General features: G+C 50.9%; 1 protein-coding gene across 5 annotated transcripts in view; it reads left to right on the top strand.

The window, feature by feature from the left end:
• Positions 1-11,158, top strand: part of FBXW11 (F-box and WD repeat domain containing 11) — a 56,955-nt gene extending 45,797 nt beyond the window's left edge. For all 5 annotated transcript variants that reach the window (XM_068205443.1, XM_068205441.1, XM_068205444.1 and 2 more), the window contains 8 exons: positions 295-432; positions 977-1,095; positions 1,635-1,884; positions 2,858-2,976; positions 3,480-3,590; positions 4,106-4,184; positions 5,616-5,804; positions 8,819-11,158. In XM_068205443.1, coding sequence (XP_068061544.1) covers positions 295-432; positions 977-1,095; positions 1,635-1,884; positions 2,858-2,976; positions 3,480-3,590; positions 4,106-4,184; positions 5,616-5,777 — 978 coding nt within the window. In that variant the 3' untranslated portion in view covers positions 5,778-5,804; positions 8,819-11,158. The remainder of the gene's footprint in view (positions 1-294; positions 433-976; positions 1,096-1,634; positions 1,885-2,857; positions 2,977-3,479; positions 3,591-4,105; positions 4,185-5,615; positions 5,805-8,818) is intronic.
• Positions 11,159-20,152: the final 8,994 nt, after the last annotated feature.

Here is a 20,152-nt window from a genome sequence, read left to right as displayed (position 1 = left end):
TAAATGTGGGGGGAAATGGTTCTGGAATGTATCTCTCTAATGGCTCCTTGCGAAATTCTCATTAAGGCTGGTTGACCATGATTTCCTCCATAAACACAGCTTTTGTCACGACAAATTACAGAAGTGCTAATGGTAATTCATTGTGTATTTTGTGTCTTTATTGGGAGCAGGAGAAGAGATTTGTTTTATGTCCTTCAGATTCAAGGATGATGTGTGTAAAAGTGGGAAGCTGGGGGGTGTGGGACAGTCCTGCTGCAGCCTGAGGCCCAACTCCTGTTTTTGCCCCCTGGTCAGACTATAGAATCCAACTGGAGGTGTGGAAGGCACAACTTGCAAAGGATCCAGTGCCGCTCCGAGAACAGCAAAGGGGTCTACTGTTTACAGTATGATGATGAGAAGATCATCAGTGGCCTACGAGATAACTCCATTAAGGTGAGCACTTCCCTTTGTCCTTTCCCAGGCTGTGAGTGGGGTTCTGCCCTGGAAGCTGCCTGTGCTTCTTGGTGTCTCTTCATGGGACAGTGTCTGGTTGGTGGGGATGGGATGTCTGAGCCTGGCAAAGTCCTCACCTGCACTCTGCTCTGGAAGCCTGGGGCACTGCCAGGGATCATGTCCATTAACTATAAAGATTGCCCTGAAATCAGTGTTCCCTCAGGAGGGAGGAGGTTTCTGTGTGCCTCTGGCCTTGGCTGTAGCTGTTTCACTGCCAGGACTTTGCTTCCATGCTCATCCTCCCTGGCACTTCTTTGGCTGGACAGGATTTGATCTCCTCGTGGTGCTTGGTTATTTCATTGTTCTCCCAAAAACTTACATCAAGACTTCCTAAAGTTAAAGGGAAGGACAAGGACCACTGATGGGACAGACTTACCTGTCATGGAGTCTGGTTTTCCTCCTTTATCAGAGCTGTGACACTGTTCAAGTCTCAGATCCACGTTCTTGATGTTGATAAGCCATTTATCCTTCTTGTTTCTAACAGATTTGGGACAAAACAAGCTTGGAATGTTTGAAAGTATTGACGGGACATACTGGCTCAGTTCTTTGTCTGCAATATGATGAAAGAGTTATTGTAACTGGATCTTCAGATTCTACAGTGAGGTGAGCGTTAAGTTCTTGTGCAAAAATAATTTGAGTATCAGGGCTGGGAATATTTTCAATAATCTCTGAATATCAGAAAACATCCTTACGATTAATGTGATATTGGATTCCAGAAGCAAGATACTCATACTTGGCAAAGGATCATATTAAATAACTTTTGTTCAAAATCTGTTTTGTTCTTTTAGCATTAGGAATTTTGAAGGAATATGATCTGAGGGATTCAAGGCATATCCTGAAGTTTTGGAGTGGCTGATGGCCAACTCTGCAATAATTTCTTCAGTTAGGGTTTCTTCTAGTGCCCTCTGACACATTGTAGTTGTGACTCTTATTGAGAGGGTGTTCAGTACACGTGGAGCGCTGCCTGACTTGCGGTTCTGCTGGCAGTGAGGACACTTCCAGCACCCATCTTCCTGCCCTGCCCAAGCCCTGCCATGGGTGAGCCAGCCAGAGCTCTCCCTTGGAGACCGGAGCAGGCGTGTGCCTGTTCTCACCCCGCAGAGCCATCGCTTCCCTTGGGATAACACTGCTCTCTCCTGCAGAGTCTGGGATGTAAATACAGGGGAAGTTCTGAACACGCTGATCCACCACAACGAGGCCGTGCTCCACCTGAGGTTCAGCAATGGGCTGATGGTGACGTGCTCCAAGGACAGGTCCATCGCCGTGTGGGACATGGCCTCCCCCACAGACATCACCCTGCGCCGCGTCCTGGTGGGACACCGCGCTGCTGTCAACGTGGTGGACTTTGATGACAAGTACATTGTGTCAGCCTCGGGGGACAGGACCATCAAGGTCAGTGGCAGAGCTCTGCTCCAGGGCCTTTCTGGTGTCTCTCAGTGAGCAGTGTCCTCTTGCTGGCTCTTGGTGACTTTGGGCACACAGCTGCACTGGAATATTTTCATGGAAAAGCAAAGCCCATTTTCTGTTTGAACTCTTTGTCTCGAGATCAGTTGCTCTGTTAAATGTGGCACATCCTGTGCCTTTTTCCAGTGGTATTTTTAATTTCACTTGGCAGTTCTGTCCGGACATTAAATTCCTCAGCCATGCCTTTCCTCACCTCACCTTCCCTCCCAGCAGCTCTGCCAGGCTGTGCCATGTTTGATGGATTCAGAGGCTGGATTTGAAGGCTGTTACATGGCAGAAGATTTGAGTTACCCAGAGTGCACTAATATAACAAAGGCATTTCCATCCTGCCCTCTGTGAACCAGAGCTGCCTGAGCCTGGGCCAAGAAGTTCTTGGCAGTTCCATATCCAAATCTCTGCCAGAGATCCTGCTGCACTCTGTGTTGGAAAATGAGCCACTTTATACTCTGTGTTACAATTTCAATTACAGTTCATTAAAAATGGGCAAAGTTGACTGAATCCTTTAAGGTTAAGACCAAGCTTAAAGGCCGTTTCTCTTACTAAGAACTTCCTAATAGTTTCTTTGGTAAAAAAGTGTGAGGGTTTTGTGCTTGCTAACTCCAGTTTTAAAAATTATTTTTAACTTACAAAGTGTAATCAAGGTTTTGAAATCATTTGGAGCAGTCTCTGCCACCTGAAAATATTTCAGATACACCCGCCAGCTCTTCTCAGTGCCATAGCAGTGCCAGTGGCTCTGTCCCTGCTGGATCCCCACTGGTGCCCGCGCCCTGCCCTTTGCCTCTGAAGATGCTCTGTGGGTTTTCAGTCCTCTGTCAGCCTCTGTCTGTGAATTCCTAGTGGCTTCTCGTGCAGTCAGAAGCCGTTTGGTGCAGCTCTCAGGGAGTTTGTCCCGTGTCCCCAGGTGTGGAGCACCAGCACGTGCGAGTTTGTGCGGACGCTGAACGGGCACAAGCGCGGCATCGCCTGCCTGCAGTACCGGGACCGCCTCGTGGTCAGCGGCTCCTCGGACAACACCATCAGGTGGGTGCCACCAGCTGCTGGCCGTGGGTGACAGGGGCCTTCTGTCCTGAAATCAGGATTTCCCTCAACTCTGATGCTGCAAAGCTTCCTTGGCATGGCTTGCCATTGGAGCTGATGGTCTGTGAATGGGGCTTACCTCAGTGTGGGAGTAAACGTTTCACAACCCCGTGGAAGAGTGGGACACTGAGGTTTCAGAGTGAATGAAACCTCTTATCTACTGCTGTATCACCTTGTCGTCTGCTGGGAGAGATGGGGAAGGCATTGCTCCCTGTTCAGTAAATTTTCTGAACTTCTAATCAATGGCTTACAGAGAACAGAAAAATCTCTGTTGTAATTTCCCAGAATAACACATATCTGAGCTTTACTGGCATGTGATTTTGAATGATTACAGTTATTTTGATATGTGTACTGCAGCTGCTCTGAATGACACTTTTTAAAGCAAATTCCATACCTCCCACAGCAAACCAGGCTGTGCTTAAGCCTTTCTCCTGTGTTCTCCCCAGGCTCTGGGACATTGAATGTGGTGCCTGTTTAAGAGTATTAGAAGGCCATGAAGAGCTGGTTCGATGCATCAGGTTCGACAACAAGAGGATTGTTAGTGGAGCCTACGATGGGTAGGTCTGAAGCAGTTCCCAAAATGTAGCCTTTCTCTTGTGGGGCTCTCAGGAGTCTGCAGACCATTTCTATGGGACTCGTGGCAGGACTCCTCTGCAGAGCACCTCTGGCTTGCTCAGTGTCTGCAGTGCACTGTGGATTCATGGCAGTTGCATCCATATCCAAATTCTCCATTTCTTTCTCTGCCTGGAGAGTTACTGAAGACAATTCTGGGACTGGGTTTGGCTGTAGCCTTTTATGTGGACTCAGTGTCTGCCTGGGGTTGGTGGGCCCAGCTTCATTCCCACATTGCAGAGGGGTCTGTGTGTGCATTGTCAGCCGTCACAGAGCCATCACTGGAATAGCTGCTGCAAAGAAACACAAAACTACCTGGCTTTTACAAGCTTGAGCATTAGTATTTCTCTAAATGTGCTTGATCCTGAGGCAGTAGCTGTAGGGAAAACCTGCCAAGCTTTCTGGGGTTTGGGATGTTATTTTCTATGTTTTCATAATGACTTTCTTCTCTTACTTTTAGGAAAATTAAAGTTTGGGACTTGCAAGCTGCTCTTGACCCTCGTGCCCCAGCAAGTACGTTATGCTTGCGTACGTTAGTGGTAAGTACAAATTAATTAATTTGGAGTAGTCAGGGGTGTTTTAATGCGTTATTGTGGGACAGGTGGGAATGTCAGGATGGTTTATGAAGTCTAGAGTGCTTAAGAATGAAGAAAAATTTATTGTCATATCCTGAATGATTTGCATCTGAGCTTAAATGAAAGATGAAATTTATCTGGTTTGAGATTCTCAGATACTCTTAAAAGAAAAAGAAATCATCATGATACTGTATCAAATCACTCTGGTTACTGGTGTGTTTCCCTAATATCACCGTAAGGCTGCTTTTAAATTTCCTCTTATTAAAAAAGGGGCAAAATCTTGTGAGCCTTTCTCAAACTTTTTTCCTAACCCTCCACTTTGGAAGGAAGAGCTGGGAAGGGAGAAGGGAGACCGAGTCCAGCAGATTGCCACAGGAACTCTCAGCCCTTCAGGGGACAGTCACATTTAAGGCTTAAGTTGCTTAAGGTATATTTTTCTTTGTAATGAGGGCTTTGGCTTATGACAGCAGACTTAATTAAAAAGAGATGGAGGAATGAATTCCTTGTTCTTTCCACCCAAATGTGTGTGGAACTTTACTTCAGGAGTCAGTTTGACAAGCCCATAGCAACTCAAGAGTCCTTGACTGTAGGTGATGCATGTGCTTGGCCTTTCCAACACCTGGAGAAGTGCTTATGTGGCTGGAAATGCTTCTCCTTTTTCTTTCTCTTCAGTAGTCTTGGTACAGAGATGAGATTTAACTATTCTTTTATTTATAATGAAAAAATTCTTTGTTTCTATGTTCTGTGGGTATCCTGTAGCTCAGGTTGGAGTTGGGGATCACTCTGCCAGCTTGGGTTAGTTCTCCAATAAAGGCAGAGTCCTCACTTTAAATTTAATGAGCGTGGATAAGCTGGACTAAAGGAAGAGCCTTTTCTGGGCTTCCTGTACCACTTTGAGATTTGTTGGAAGAGCTGCTGGCGCATGTGCTCCCCTTCTCGTGGCAGTGTTTGAATTCCTGGCTGCTGCTGTGTGAGCTTGAGGATCCTCTCAGCAGGGTGGAGCTGTGATGTGCTGTTTGGGGCTGCACAAAAACAGAGTCAGCAGAGAATTCTGCAGGAGAAGGAGCCCTGGCAGAGCATCCGTGCCAGCCAGGGGCCGAAAGTGCTGCTCCTTGGTGGACAGACAGCTTCCATCTGGAATAATCTCAGCCTGTGGCTGGGCTGGGCCCACTGAGGGAGGCTCAGGGTACAACACTAGATTTGGGAGCCGTGTGTTTTCTGTAAAGAATTAACATACAAAAGCAGCTTTTCTTCGATCTGTGTGTAATTATGAAGGTTTTTTAGTCAGCACAGCAGAGTTTAACCATACCTTGTGTGTCCAGACCCCTGTGTGATACCAGTGCACTGCCATGTTTCCCTCTTGCCTTGCTGACTGCTTGCCTCTTTTGCCCACAGGAACATTCAGGACGTGTCTTTAGGCTCCAGTTTGATGAATTCCAGATCATTAGTAGTTCCCATGACGATACAATTCTGATTTGGGATTTCTTAAATGTGCCACCGAGTGCCCAGAACGAGACCCGCTCTCCATCTAGAACATACACCTACATCTCCAGATAACAGTCTGCACTTTACTGCCCTCAGAAGGTAAGGCTCCCTCATTGGCTGGGTCTGGGAAATGTCTGAAACGTTCCCTTTGCCTGCAGCTTGGTTTAGTCAAACAAGCTGAGGTTTTCCTTAAGAAAATAAAACCTTTTTATGCCACTTCTTTCCCAATCTAGTCTTTGTGTGGTCATGCTCCAGCATGTGTTGTTGGCTTCCCCCTTCTGTAAACCCTCATGGTTATAATTGGGTGTTCAGGCATGTTAAAGAGAGTTGTCATGTATTCACAGCATTGCTGGGAACTGAGGAGCCTTGGTGTATGGCACAGGCATTCCAGCTGTCCCATGAAGTGGGAGCTGGTGGGAGCTCTCCATGTACCTGCTGGCTGTGGGGAGCTGTGCAAGGAGCAGTGCAGGGCCTCTGCAGGGATCTGAGCCTGGGGCAGGAACAGCAGCTCTGTGAGGAGCACAAGTGGCAGGGAGAGCTCTCAGAGCTCACCAGCACAGCTCAGAGCTGTCTGAAACAGAGCCCAGAACTCGCTGGACTTTGGTTCCCTTTCCCAGTCACTGCAGTCAGTGCTCAAAGCCCTTTGTTGGGCATGTGGATTCTCCTCTCTGCCAACAACTGCACTTCAAACTACGCCTGCTTGTGAGTGCTGGGGCTTGCAAACGCAGGCACTGCCTTCCAAAGCACAGCAGGCTCTGCCAGTGCTTCCAAGGAATGGAGACACCACAGCAAGAGATGCTGGGAGTGACATTGCCCCAGCAGGAAGGATTTCCTTTATTTGAAGTAGATAATGAGTACTTGGTTTAAACGTGGTGTGGAAAGCCTTCCTGTAAGAAGGGATTTTCATTCTCTCTCTGGATATACTTGTCCCTGCTGTGGCAATGTATTCCTCAGGTTTTTGCACTCCTGCAGGACCTCTGTGTCTGGCTGGGAAATCCCTGCCCTTGTGGAGACACCCTTTGAGGTGCTCCTGCTAAAAGATGAGGTTTCTTTCACCTCAGGAAGGGTTAGCTGCCTTCCCTGCTACTCCACTCCTTTTAAAACCACCAGGGCAGCATCCTCTCTGGATCTGACACTGGGATCTGTTGGCACGTTGCTTGGCAGGGTCTGAGCCAGCAGTTGGACATTGCCAGGCTGAGCTGCCTCTCAGCATTCCTGTACTTAGGCTCTGGAATAAGGAAGAGCTCTAATGCAGTAAACATGGGCCATGTGCAGAATCCCAGCTAAACCTTCCCTTCACAGAAGGTTTTAAGAACCTGCTGCAGGGGCAGCTTAGTGAAACTCATGGACTGGCTCGCCTGCCTGGCTGGGACAGGGACACCTGGAAAGGCTGCATTTTATAAACAGTCTCCATCTGCCTTTCAGTCCTGCATCAGTGCTTGCTTCTGTTAACTAAAATGATCATTTGAGATGGACAAAATCTGTTTTTAAATTACAGATTGGGCATAGTTCTTTCAAAGCCACATATAGCGTATCTTAAGCACAAAAGAAACACAGAATCATGGACTGTGCTGAGCTGCAAGGGACCTACAGCATCATCAATCCAGCTCCTGGCCTGTCCCAGGCCCCCCAGCAATCCCCCTGTGCCTCCCTGGCAGCGCTGTCCAAATGCTCCTGGGGCTCTGGCAGCCTCGGGGCCGTGCCCATTCCCTGGGGAGCCTGGGCAGTGCCCAGCACCCTCTGGGGGGAGAACCTTCTCCAAAAATCCAGCCTGGCCCTGCCCTGGCCCAGCTCCAGCCGCTCCCTCAGGTCAAGAAATGAGGAGTTGTATAAAATTCCTGTCATTCCTTGAGCAGCACCGTGCTGGTGTCACTTGGCCACGTGGCACACACGGCTCCATCTTTGGGGTTTGCCAGGGCAGTGGGAGATGCTTTTGGCAGGGAGTTCTGCTGCTCACGTCCTGCACACTTGGCAGTTGAGCACAGCTCAGTCTGCCTGGCCCAGGAGGCACAGCTGGGACTACACAGTCCCCAGGTTCTGGTGTTGGTAATGACAGTCCCTTAACAGCTATTTCCTCTTCTGCAGAGATGCTGTGATGTCACTTTTTGACAGGTTTGTCTGACTTCAGAATCCAAAATCCCTAAATCTACATAAAATTATGGTCAAACAGCTAATATTTCATCATGACATTTAATGAAACAGTTTTATAAGCTTTCAAACATCACAGTCTTGTGAGTTTTGAAGCAGCCCCGCACACGTTTTTACAGGCTTTGCAATGTGAGGCTCTTCAAAGTGGATCAATTTTGACAGTCCTGGCAGTTGGCTGTGAGAGTTTTATTGCTTTCTGTTGAATTCCTGTTGTTTATTGTAACATGATAAAAATTGTTACCATATGATAGTCTAATACTCTGGTATTGAGCATTAGGCCTTGGGCTAAGGGAAGGGAAGTCAAGGGCAAGTGCCTAAGGATGTTTTAACCTTTCGTGGGAATGTCGTATCAGAAGAGGGAAGTCCTCCCTAGTCCATTAAAAGTGGTTTTGGGAAGTGGCAGGTAAAATCAAATCTCAGATTTAATTACACTCACACCTTACACTGCCTCCAAGCTGATAACAGAGCCATCAGGCTGGAAATAGGATTGTCGAAGTATTTGAGGGTTTTGTCTGTTTTCCTACAAGCTGCTCGTGTATTAAAGCAGCTGAACTTGCCTCCTGTGCAGAACTCTTCCTCTGCAGAGTGAGGAAGGAAGAACGATCCCCTGGCCATTCTTGATTGGGTTCAGGAGGCTGAGCTGGAGGGTCCCTGGCTGTGCTCACCAGGGCTGGAGTGTGGCTTTATGAGAGGAAACTGCCTGTGGGTCACTGCCAAGGACCAGAGCCATGCAGAGCCTGGCTCTTGCTGCAGTGGGGCTCAGAGCCCAGCCCAGAGCCCTGGGGCAGCTCCCCTGCAGGAAGGGCTGCACTGGGGAGTTCCTGGCCAGCAGCCCTGTCACCTCCTGCACGTGCTCTGCCCTCCCCCTCTTAGCCTGGATGCAAAGGATGCTGTGGGCCTGAGCACCTGGGGATGCTGCTTGCTCTGTTCCTCCTCTCAGTTCACTTGTCTTTTGTCTTTTTCAGGGTTCCACAGTCTTGAACTACTGGATTTTTGGCTACTACATGCCTGAAGATGATTGACAGCTAAAGTCAGAATTGGTTCTAGATGCTGTGTAGATGCAAAGCAGCACAATTCTATATCTAAATTTCTTAATCTTTCCTGCTCTCAGTGGTCGTCTTTGAATTTGCTACAAATTCACTGACTTGGAGTAGATGAGTTTCAGAAGCCTATCCTTCCCTGCTGTGAGAAATCCAAAGCTTCACATGTAAATTGTCCGTAGAAACTGAACTCTGATGGCTTGTTTTTCAGATATAAATCAGAAGTCAAGAAAGGACTTGGCCTAATTTATATTGCTTTGCACTTTTGTCTGACTTTAAAGAAAACAAAAACATTCTCCAGTGAAATTTGGGTGCCAAACACATGCCCAGAATGTACAGAGCTTTGCTTTCCAGTCAGCACTGTCCTTTAGGCGTTCCCCATGGCAGGTTCAGAGCCCGTTCTGTTCCATAGGTGTACGTTGGACTCTTAGAAATATTTCTGAGTTGCTCAGTAATATTTTTGGATTACAGTTTACTTGTTTCTGCACCAATAATTTCTTTTAAATTAAAGGTTCCCTGTAATTCAGGCTAGGTTATCTGAACTAGTTGTATAGCACTGTCTTTTCCTTTGCCCTGTGCTCTGTACTCGCCGTCCTGCGCTTCCTGATGTTTGCTGTAGTCCCCCTCTTTCCCTGTGTGCTTCCCTCATCTCGGATACTGTGTAAGCATGTAGATACCTTGTACATAGAGCAGAGCCTCTGGTGCCAGCCTCAGGGTGTCCTGACACTACACACTAACACTCAGCATGGTGGCACTTGGCAGCAGGATGTCCCAGCTCCTGGCACTGGTGGTAACATGATTACCTAGACACTGTCTCTGCAAAAGGAGGTTTTCAGTATTCATTAGTTGGGTTTTTGTTTTGGTTTTTGGTTTTTGTTTTTTTTTTTTTTTTTAATGGGAACTACATATTTTAAAATGTAATTTCTAAACTTTTTAAAAATTAAAAACTGTTTAATTTATGTTCTGTATCTTATATTTTTGTGCCGCGGGATTTGCAGCTGTGTGTCTCTGACACCAGCGGGGCCTCACAGCCCCCGCTGATGTCCTCGGTAGCATTAGTTTGGCTGCTCAGTGGAGAAGATACCATGGGCCAAAGTTCCATTATTTATGTTTGATTTGTGACACTTCCTGACGGTGAGAGGAGCTCGTTCCAGTCACCGCTCTGCTTCCCGTGCCCATTCCGTGCTGGTTTCCCAGGAGGATCGGCTGCCCTGTCCTGGCTCCTCCATGCTTTTGTTAGGGAGCCTTCATAGCTGCTTCTTCAGTTCTCACGGTGTCCCCTCTCATCTGTGTGGTCACACAACCCCCCGCGTTGTCCTCGGCCAGGAGGAGACGTGGAGCAATGCAAAATGGATTTTCTGGCGGCGGCGGCCCGTGGCTTCTCTGTGCCACGCGCGTGGGGCCGGCTGTGCGGGGAGGGCACGGCTGGCACGGGCTGTGCTGCCATTCCCTGTCTGTGTCCGTCTGTGCTGTTCTGTGCTGGCAGCAGCTGTTGGCTCTGTGGCGTTGTTGCCTTTCCCTGTGCAGTGCCGGGGTGGGCGGTGCCGAGGGACAGCGGGGGAGCTCGAGGTGTCACCAGCCCAGCCCCTCCCAGGGGTCACTGCAGGGGCTCCCCTCCCCACCCTCCCCCTGTTACTCCAGCTATTTATTCATCCAGATGAGCGAATGTGATGAAGTCCAGAAGAGCAAACTCGCTCCTGAGCGTCCATGAGGTCACTTTTTTGGTAAGCTTGGCAGTAGTTCGTGCAAGTGTCTTACTTTACCCTTCTCATCTAATAGCTTTACTATTAAACTGTTCAAAAAAGAGAGATCTTTTGCAGCCCTGAAGAAAAAGGTTCTTTGTTTCTGAAGAGCGGAGTCCTTTTATTAAAAATGCATGTGTAAGATTTAAATTCCTGTTTTTCCTTGGGAGATAATGGTATTTGGACATGCAGTCTAAACTTCTTTGTGCTTTGTGTAACATAGCAGTGGACTTTTGTGATTGGCACCCAAGGAACTTGACTCCTGGGATTCATGGTAGTGATCCTGGCTGCACTCTGGACTTTGTTTTGCTAACCATAATTGAGCAACTGTACATTACTGCGATATTAATGTTTCAAAGCACTGGGATAGTCTAATTCTAACTTGTAATTATGTTTGCCAATTATCTGTTTGGAAAGTTGGTGTATGAACAGCTTCTTGAAACTGTTAAATTGTACAGATATCGTTCATGATCTAAAGCTTTGTACTGTGGAATGTGCTTAATAAAAAAAAGTTTGAACTTAATTTGTCGCATTAATGGATGAGTGATGTCACCTCAGGAGAGTTTGGGTGTGAGTTAAGGATGGGCTGGAGCAGCCTGGCTCAGGCGGGTCCCTGCCCAGTAATGCCCTTCCAGCCCAACCCCAGTGGAAGGCACGGGGCGTGTGGAGCCCAAACCCATCTGCCACAGCCCAGCTCCTGCTCTGGCACAGGGGGTGGCAGCTACTGTTCCACCCTTCCCTTTCTTGGGGATGAACTGGGAGGAACAGTGAGACCTAGAGCTGAGCTCATTCACCCATCACAGAGGTCTGAACCCCAGTGCCCCTGCAGGAACATCACAAGGAATTCTTCTTACTTTACCAAGAATGCAGATAGAATTTTTTTAATAGTACCCATGTCCTGCCTTGTTGAAGCAACCTCCATGCCTTGAGTTGTGCAGAGTCTTCCAGTGCTTGCTCTGACTCAGGAAAAGCTTTGCCTTGGGCTTTCTTTAGCTGCTGTGCAGTGACTTGTTCAGTGTTGGGTTTGGTGGGTGTCTCTGGGAGACACTGACCTGAAAAGGTTTTGGAGGTGACATAAACTCTGCTAAAAATATGAGCAGTTCTGGCTCAGCATTGGCAAACCCAGGCCTCAGGAATGACTCCAGTGCAGATGATTTCTTGTTCTCCTTGCCCCACTCTTGATTCTGGATAGGAGTGTTGGAAGCAGCGTTGCTGCTGTCCGGCTGAGGCTGCCCCTGGAGCCGAGCGAGTCCAGTCCCCCGTTTGGTGCCAGGAGTGCTCTGTAGAAGCACAGCCCGGCTGAGCTCGTGGCAGGGTTCTTAAGGCCTCACTGGATATCGTTATCCAAATAAGCCACAAAAGCTCTGGGATGGATCTGCAGTGTAAACCTTGAGGTCAGGCTTTAACATTCCAGCTCACCTGGGTGGCCTTTGGGTTTGGTTGTTTTGTGGGTTTTCCCTTGCAGCCTTTCACAGTTGGCGGTTAATTCCCACCAGAGAACTTCCCAGAGAAGTTGTGGAGCCCCGCTCCCCTGGGTACTCCCACCCATTCTGGGGGGATTTAAGGCCCCTTGGACTCTCCCCTCCCACCAGAGGGTGGGAGCCACACACTGTCCGGAGCAGGGAGTGCCCTGGGAGGGTGGGCAAGGAGGGCAGGGCTGGGCTCCAGGGACCCCCACAGGCACTGGGGTCTCACTCAGGCCCAGCATCTCCTGCCAAGCCCTTCCCAAACTGCCTGGGGATGGGGTTAGAGCAGCACAATTTCAGAGAGAAAACTCCATCCAGCCTGGCCTGGGACAGTGCCAGGGATCCAGGGGCAGCCACAGCTGCTCTGGGCACCCTGTGCCAGGGCCTGCCCACCCTCCCAGGGAACAATTCCTGTCCAATGTCCCGTCCATCCCTGCCCTCTGGCAGTGGGAGCCATTCCCTGGGTCCTGTCCCTCCATCCCTTGTCACTTGTCTCTCTCCAGGTTTCCTGTGGCTCCTTCAGGCCCTGCAAGGCCACCCTGAGCTCAGCCCAAAGCTTCTCCTCTCCAGGTGAACAATCCCAGCTCTCCCAGCCTTTCCTCCCAGCAGAGCTGCTCCATCCTCTGCTCATCCTGGAGCCTCCTCTGGGCTGGCTCCAGCAGCTCCAGCTCCTCCCTGTGCTGGGCCCAGGGCTGGGGCAGCTCTGCAGGTGGGGGCTCACCTGAGCATGGGGCAGAATCCCCCCAGCCCTGCTGCCCATGCTGGGGAGATGAAGGGGGAAAAAGGACCTTTGGAAAAGACCCTTTTCTGCCCCCCATCCCAGGCCAGGCCCAGTCTCCAGGATTACTCCCCTCCCTGGGCTGCGCTGCCAGACCCAGCTGTGCCCATCCCTGCGGTGGGACACACTCCCGTGGGAGGCTGCTCTGGCACCCAGGCTCTCCGTGGTGTCTGTGTGGGCTGTCTCTGTGGCACAGTGCCCATCACAGCCCCTGCTCTGTGACGGTGACTGGATTTGGGGCTGCCCTGCCCCGCAGCCCCCAGCTTCTGCTGCTCGGCAGGGCAGGGGCATGGAGCCGCCGTTGGCTTCTCCAAGCTCCAGCTTTTCCCTGGATACTTTAAACACATTTGTGCAATGCTCTGTGGTGCTGAAACAGAACCCAAGCCACTTGTAATCACCCACACACCAGGACCAAACTGTTCTGAGCAGTGGGTGCTCCACAGCAGAGCTCCTGCCCTCTGCAGAACTGTTCTGCAGCAAAACTGAATTCGTGGTAGGAAATAACAAAAATCAGCGGTGATTATCCAAGCCTGTGGGTAACATCCTCTTGGAACACCTCTGGGCACTGTAGCAGGATGAGGGACTGCAGTGAGCCGAAGCCTCTCTGGTTTAGGCTGTCTGAGCTCACTCAGTCTCCCTGGGTGTTTCTATCGTCACCAGAAATGTGGCACATGCCCACTAAAATCTGTGAGCACTGACTGAAATAGGTAATTTTTGTCCTTAGTAGATTTTTGTTTCATTTTAGTAATGGGATTATTTTCTAAAAAATACTGTAAACAGTAATTTAACAAATCAAAACGCGAGTGAACCAAAGAGACATCCCACAAAATTTTCCTTGGGCTTTGTCCATCTCTGCACAGAAGCTGGTTGTATCCAGCCGGGGACCAGAGATGGGCACCTTTTATCTTCCCTTAGGAACGGCCCCGCTGCTTTCCCTGAGCACCAGCAGCGCTGTGGGAGCGCTAATTGGGAGCGGTAATTGGGAACCGTAATTGGTTCCGGCTGCCTTTGGGAAGGTTTGCAGGGACCACCCTCTCCTCGTCTCGTCTTTCCCAGCGTCTGCTCGCGGCTGAGCCCGGGGCAGCCCCCGGCCGGCTAATCCCCCGTGGCAGAGGAATTCAGGGATGGTCTGTGGGATTTCTGTCTCAGCGCAGGGAGGCTCCGCGCCCGCGGCTGACCCCGATGCTCTCGCAGGTCTCTCGCCCCTGATGAGCTCTGCAGGTCCTGCAGTCCCCACCCTGCAGCTCCTCGGGGGTGGGTTGAGTGGGAAAAGGCACTGGGAGTGCTCTGCAGACACCTCGGTGACTCCCAGTGCCGGGGCTGCTTTGGACGCTGGCAGGGACATCCCGCTGGGACAACCCGCTGGCTCCTTCCCAGAGCCCCCGGGCACCCCTGGACCCGGCTGGCTCCCAGCCCTGTCCCCAGTCCCAGCGGCTGCCACGGGACTGGAGCTGCGCAAGGGAAGGTCCGAACCAGCAGCATCTGGTGTGGGCACAAAGCCGCCCCTCCAGACCGGGGCTGTTCGGAGCGGGGAGGAGGAGAGAGGCGCAAGGAGTGCCCGGGGGTTGCCCCAAACCTTTCCTTTCCCTTGGCGGGGAGAGGAAATCGCTCCGGGTTCCGCATGTGGAGCCTCGGTTTAAGAGACGGGGGAGACCCGGACGGGGAAGCGCCGAGCCCGTCCGACCCCCCGCGCTCGCCAGGCCCGTCCCGCCGCTCCTCCGCAGGGCGCCGCGTCCCTCTGTGCCCCCTGCTCCGATCCTGCCCCGGAGCAGGGCACGGCCACGAGGGAGCGGGAGGAGCAGCCCGTGACTGCCGCACGCACTGGCGGCAGGGGAGGGAGATCTGCTCTGTCCTGACTGCGCCAGTTCCTTGGCGAGGTCAGCGTGGCCCCGGCTCAGCACGTCCCGGGTGCCGAAGGCAGGGGACAGTGACGGGGACAGCCCGGGCAGGTCGCGCCCCTTCCCGAGAGAGCCGGTCCGGGCTGCTGAGCACAGCCGCTGCCGGCCCAGCTGCTCCCCGAGGCTCCGCAGCCCCTCCGGAGCTCTCGGCTGCCAGGAGCCGGCCGGGTGGCTCCATGGAGCGAGGGGACTTCCTTCCCTCGGGGTGGCGCTGCCCCTGCTCCTCCTGGATGTCCCTCAGGAGCCAAGCTCGGCCCCAGAGCCGAGGCCTGGAGCCGCCTGAGCGCGGCCGCCGCCGGCTGCTGCTCCCAGAGCCCCGCGGGCACGGGCGATGCTCTGGCCCTAAACCCCATCCCGGGACACATAATCCTGACTTCACACTTTTTCCCAGACAATATCTTTCCATATAATCTTAATGATTCCTCCTGCAATAACAAATAGGCAGCCCTGAGAATAACTTCACACTTAATTGCTTGTGCCAAGAATCTCACCACTTGGCCCTTCTCTGGGTGTTTTCCCTTCAATCCATCTGCACAAACAGAAGTGGGCCAGTTCTGTGCCTCAGGAATGAGGAGATAAAAAGGCAATAATTTATTTTTCCACCAAAGCTAGAAGTATTTTATAGAATTTGCTAAAGTTTTTGTTTCAGGAAATTTCATCATGTCTCCAGGAAAAAAAAAAAAGCCTAATTGGCCTCAGATTTTCTAACTCCCTTTTCATTTTTGTAACATGAGGAGGTCTAGGTCATCTCAAGGTCACTGCAGTTAGTGTTGCTTTAGTGCACCTCTGTGGATACCTCGTTTCTGCAGCAGTTTTTCCTTGAAAAACAGCCCCAGCCTGCTGCTGTAACAGCCACTTTCCTTGGCAACCAGTTGCATTCCTTTAGCATATGGAAATATTTTTTAAAACACATAACATATAGGGCTGCTTGTAGGTGAAATTCTCCAACAGAAATGGAGCAAATGCTTCTAAGCCCTTTGAATGGTGCTGTAAAAAAAAAAAAGCTTTTAAGAGAAAGCTGCCATTTCCCATTATCTGCACTGGGATATTGATGTCAAAATAAAATGCTGGTGGTTATCAAATTAATAAAAATGTTTTGCTTGGGAAAAATTTAATTTTACCACCCTCCCAAGGCTTCCTGGTCTGTTGCCATGTTGGTTTACATGGCTTCAGGTGGTGAGGTCATTCCAGCCTGGCTTAGATTGATTTTTTTGGTCTATCTTGGTAAAGCTGTGGATTCCAAATCTTTTGTTTTAGAAAAACTCGTTATGTGGTATCTTGAAAATGTAACAAATGCTGAGTCTGCATCTGCTGGAGGAACAGAGTTTAAAAGAAAGAAGTGTTTGTGCCTGAATGACCAGATTTTTCTGAACAGGTAAGGCCAAAAAAGAGAGGAGGCACCATCACAGAATCCCAGAGTGGTTTGGGTTGGAAAGGACATTAAAGCTCATCGAGATGAGCTGGATCCGTGCCCTGAGTGACTGCTTAAGGTTTTCCTTTGGAGGGACCAGCCCAGGCTGGAATAACTGAGGGTTTCAACTGCAGATTTAAAGCAAATCTGATGCTTTCTACTAGTGCCCCCACATTGCCTCCTTTGTGCTGCTGCTGTCAAAACCTGGCAAAATTTTGCAAATTCACCCATGAAAAGCCCAAATGCAAATGAAAACTGGAGGGCAAGCCTGGGCAGGTGTGTGGAGGGAAAAGCTCCTGGTCCTTGATCCTTTACACAACAGAGTACTTTAAATTTGCTGAGGAAGGGCAAATTGCCTGGATCTGAGGGGGAGATAAGCAGAGAGGATGGAGCAGTGAGATCCTCAGGGATCTGCCACAGCCCTGGTGCAGCTTCCCAAGCCTTGGGAGGGCTCAGGGAAACAGGGAGCAGCTCCCAGAGCTGGGCACAGCCACAGGGCTCACACAGCTGGGCCAGCTGTGGCATCTGCCAAGTTCTTGGTGGCAGCTCCTGGCCTGCCAGGCTGGGATAGGACCTCAGAACTCGCTGATGTCACATCCAGGAAATTAATTACAAGCAGGACTTGGAAAAAGTTGTTGTGGAAGTGGTTGTGCTCCCATATGAGAATTGTTTTTTCGGGCAAACACGTGCTTCAGCAGAGTGCTGGGCTGGACCCTGGGGCTGAGGGATGTCTGTGTTTGTTGGTTAAAACAAAGGGAGAGCCTGTGCTGCAGCTGGAGTCTCCTGCTGGGGGTTCCTGGTTCTCTGCTCTGACCTTGCAGCCCCTCTGGCACAGGGTGGGGTGTGCCTGTGCCTGTTCATCCCAAAAAAAACCATTGTCCTTTCACTAGCAGCTCCCTCATTGCTGTGGGAGGAAGCGTGCCCAGTGCCAGGGACACCTTCCACCGTCCCAGGCTGCTCCAAGCCCATCCAACCTGGCCTTGGGCACTGCCAGGGATCCAGGGGCAGCCACAGCTGCTCTGGGCACCCTGTGCCAGGGCCTGCCCACCCTCATGGGGGAATTTCTTCCTCAAAAATCTCAACCTACTCTCTTTCAGTTTGAACCATTTCCCCTTGTCCTGTCACTCCAGTTGCTGATGAATTGTCCCTCTCCAGGTTCCCTGCAGCCCCTTCAGACCCTGGCAGGGGCCGTGAGGTCTCCACACAACCTTCCCGTTTCCAGTCCTCACACCCAGCTGGATTTTTGGTGAGCGCAGCACGGTTTGTTTGCACCTCCTGCTCCATCCTGAACATGTTTTGCCATATTAGGCAAATAATAGAACTGGAAAAGACACCAGTAACAAGTCCCGAGTCTTTTTCTGTGGCTGATTTCCTGCAAATATTCATTTCTAGGAGTCTGCTGGCCAGAACTGGCTGAACACCCCAGCCCAGTGAGCTTCCTTCTCAGAGTGCAGGTGAATTATTTGCCATGACTTGCCCGTGGCTATTTTCTGAGGGTGATTAATGATGTACCTTGGGTGCTCTTCTCTTGTTTTGCTTTTTCTCTCCATGACCGGAGAACTGAAACCAGAGCAGTGAAATGAGGAAATTCAAGTTGCCACTTGGACTTCCAGCAGGAATTCCAGAGCCAGCACACATTCATGTGAGAGCTGGCGAGACGCACTCCTTGCACTGCCTCTGTGACCTCCTGGCAGCTCCTCAGCCCACTGCTGAGTGTTTAACTTGTCCCCTGTGACACAACCCGAACATGCTGGGCCATGCTCCCTCCCAGCTCCTGCAGGCACAACAGGCATCCAGATGATCTTCTTTTTAAGGAAAATCGACACTTTCAGGAACCTCATGGACTGGACGTGTGTCCTTTTCCTCAGCCAGGGCTGCGGCGTGGTGTGAGGAGAGCACGGAATTCCTGTGGGCCACGGGACCAGGGGTCGAGGGCAATGGCAACACAAACCCAAGGCAAGCTTTAATTCAGCTTATTCTGAGACAGTTCCTGGTCACCTGTGCCACAGCAGGGCTTTCTTTCTCCAGCCCTGAGAAGAGCTCAGCACAAATCCAGCCCCATTCCCAATGATCCAGCCCCCAGAGGCAGCAGGATTGGCCGGGATGTGTCTGGACTGAGGCTGGGAATTCTCCTCAGCTGAGCCCCTCAGCCACAGGGGCTGGTGCTGCTCTGGCCCAGCCCTGCCCAGGGAAGGGCTGGGCACCGCTGGGGACGGGTTTGAACTGGAAAGGAAGGCAATGCCCCCAGCCCCAGGTCAGATTTCAGAGGCAGTGACCAGTGCAGCAGTTTAAAGCCCAGCTCTCAGCAGGTTGCAGGGCTGCAGAGGGGCCATGGTGGATATGGAAATGCTTTCCTTTTTCAGACCTGGCAATGAGTTCCATGCCATCCCTTTGTGATTTCAGGGCTGGGGGAGATGTGGAGTTGCATTAGCTCCTGTCCCAGCTCCAGGCAGGGAGGAGCTGAGCTGTGTCTGCTGTTCACACACAGCAGAGGAGCAGGTGGGTTCTGGACCCACACGTCCACAAAAATGGCATTTTGGTGCCACAAAGGACTGACACAGCTTCTGTGAAAAGCCTGGGCTGAACCTGGAATGCCAGAGCCAGGTTGCACATGGAAATGAGGTGTGGAAGCCAGACCCAAAGGAATGGATATGGGGGATTTTACAGCCCAGGATGCATCCCTGTCCCAGGAGACTTGGATCTGCACACAGAGCCACTGCAACCTGTCACCTGTGGGAGCTGATTCTGCACCTGTTTGGTTAAAAACCATCAGCAATGCCCTTCCTGAGCCCTCTCTGTGCTGCTCCCCTTCCTGCAAAACAAACAGGAACTGGGCTAGGGGAATGTTCTCGTGGCAGTTCTACACAGAACAAAAATGCACATACGACCTGGCATCTGCTTCTTTTCCCCAATAAACTGCAAAATCAACACACACACAAATATGTTTATGTGAACGAGCCAGAAAAACAGCTGGTTCATCAAAGCAAAGGGGCACGCTTGGCTCTGCCGGGCCAGTGTTCAGCGGGCTCCCATGTATTTATAAAGTGAGAAAGCAGAGCATATTTGAACATGCAGGTGTATAAATATTCCTGCCAGACCTGCGGGAGTGTTTGAAGTCTCCCTGAAGCCGCTGCTCTGACTCACCCCTTCCCAGGGAGTGCTGCCCTGGGGGGAGCTGCTCTGCCAGCCTGGAGCTGGCCCCTCTGGCAGCCCTGGACAGCCCTGTGCCCAGGACAGCCCCAGCTCTGCCCTGCTTCAGCCCCGGGGCCAGGGCAGGGCCAGCTGAGGCTGCCCCGGGTGGGAGGGTTGGGGTGGCTCACGGAGGTGCTGCAGGCAGATGTGGGGCTGAGCAGTTGCTTCCTTGGCCTGGCACCCGTGGAAGGAGGCTGCAGTTTCCCTGCCAGCGTGAAAAATCCGGCTCGATTCTGAAGCCTGGACTTCCAAGCCAGTGGTTCCACTTATTGTTAGAATCCCCCCAGTAATCCTGAGCAGGGAGAGCAGAGCAGCAGCGCTGGCACGGGGACACAAAGTGTAGATGTAGCACAAATACTCTGTCAGGTGCTTCCTAGCTCTGCCTTCCTCTGGGTGCTGTCACTGTTACACATGGAAAAATAAATCCTTTCATAATAAAACACGTGCACACCCCCAGCCCAGGCACACACCTGCACAGCCAGAACCCAGCACAGCCTTCTCCACAAAGCTCCTGGAAGGTTTCTGTCACTGTGGAGCAATCTGGGGCTTCATCTAAGCCAGCCCAGCACAGGCTGATGTGCTTCTATGAAATGAGTTTCCCCAAATTTAATTTCCTTTTCTCTGGGTAGCTGAAGTGTCCAAAGCTAAATAAAACAATTATTTTTCTCAGAGCCTTTTTTTTTTTTTTTTTTTTTTTGGGTCAAACAGGTCTTCTACGTTAGATTAGAATCATAGAATGGTTTGGGTTGGAAGAGACCTTAAAGATCATCCA

This window comes from Anomalospiza imberbis, chromosome 15, assembly GCF_031753505.1.
Source record: "Anomalospiza imberbis isolate Cuckoo-Finch-1a 21T00152 chromosome 15, ASM3175350v1, whole genome shotgun sequence".
Lineage (NCBI taxonomy): Eukaryota > Metazoa > Chordata > Aves > Passeriformes > Viduidae > Anomalospiza > Anomalospiza imberbis.
Note: the sequence above shows the minus strand (reverse complement) of the source record. Positions and strands in the feature narration are given on the sequence as shown.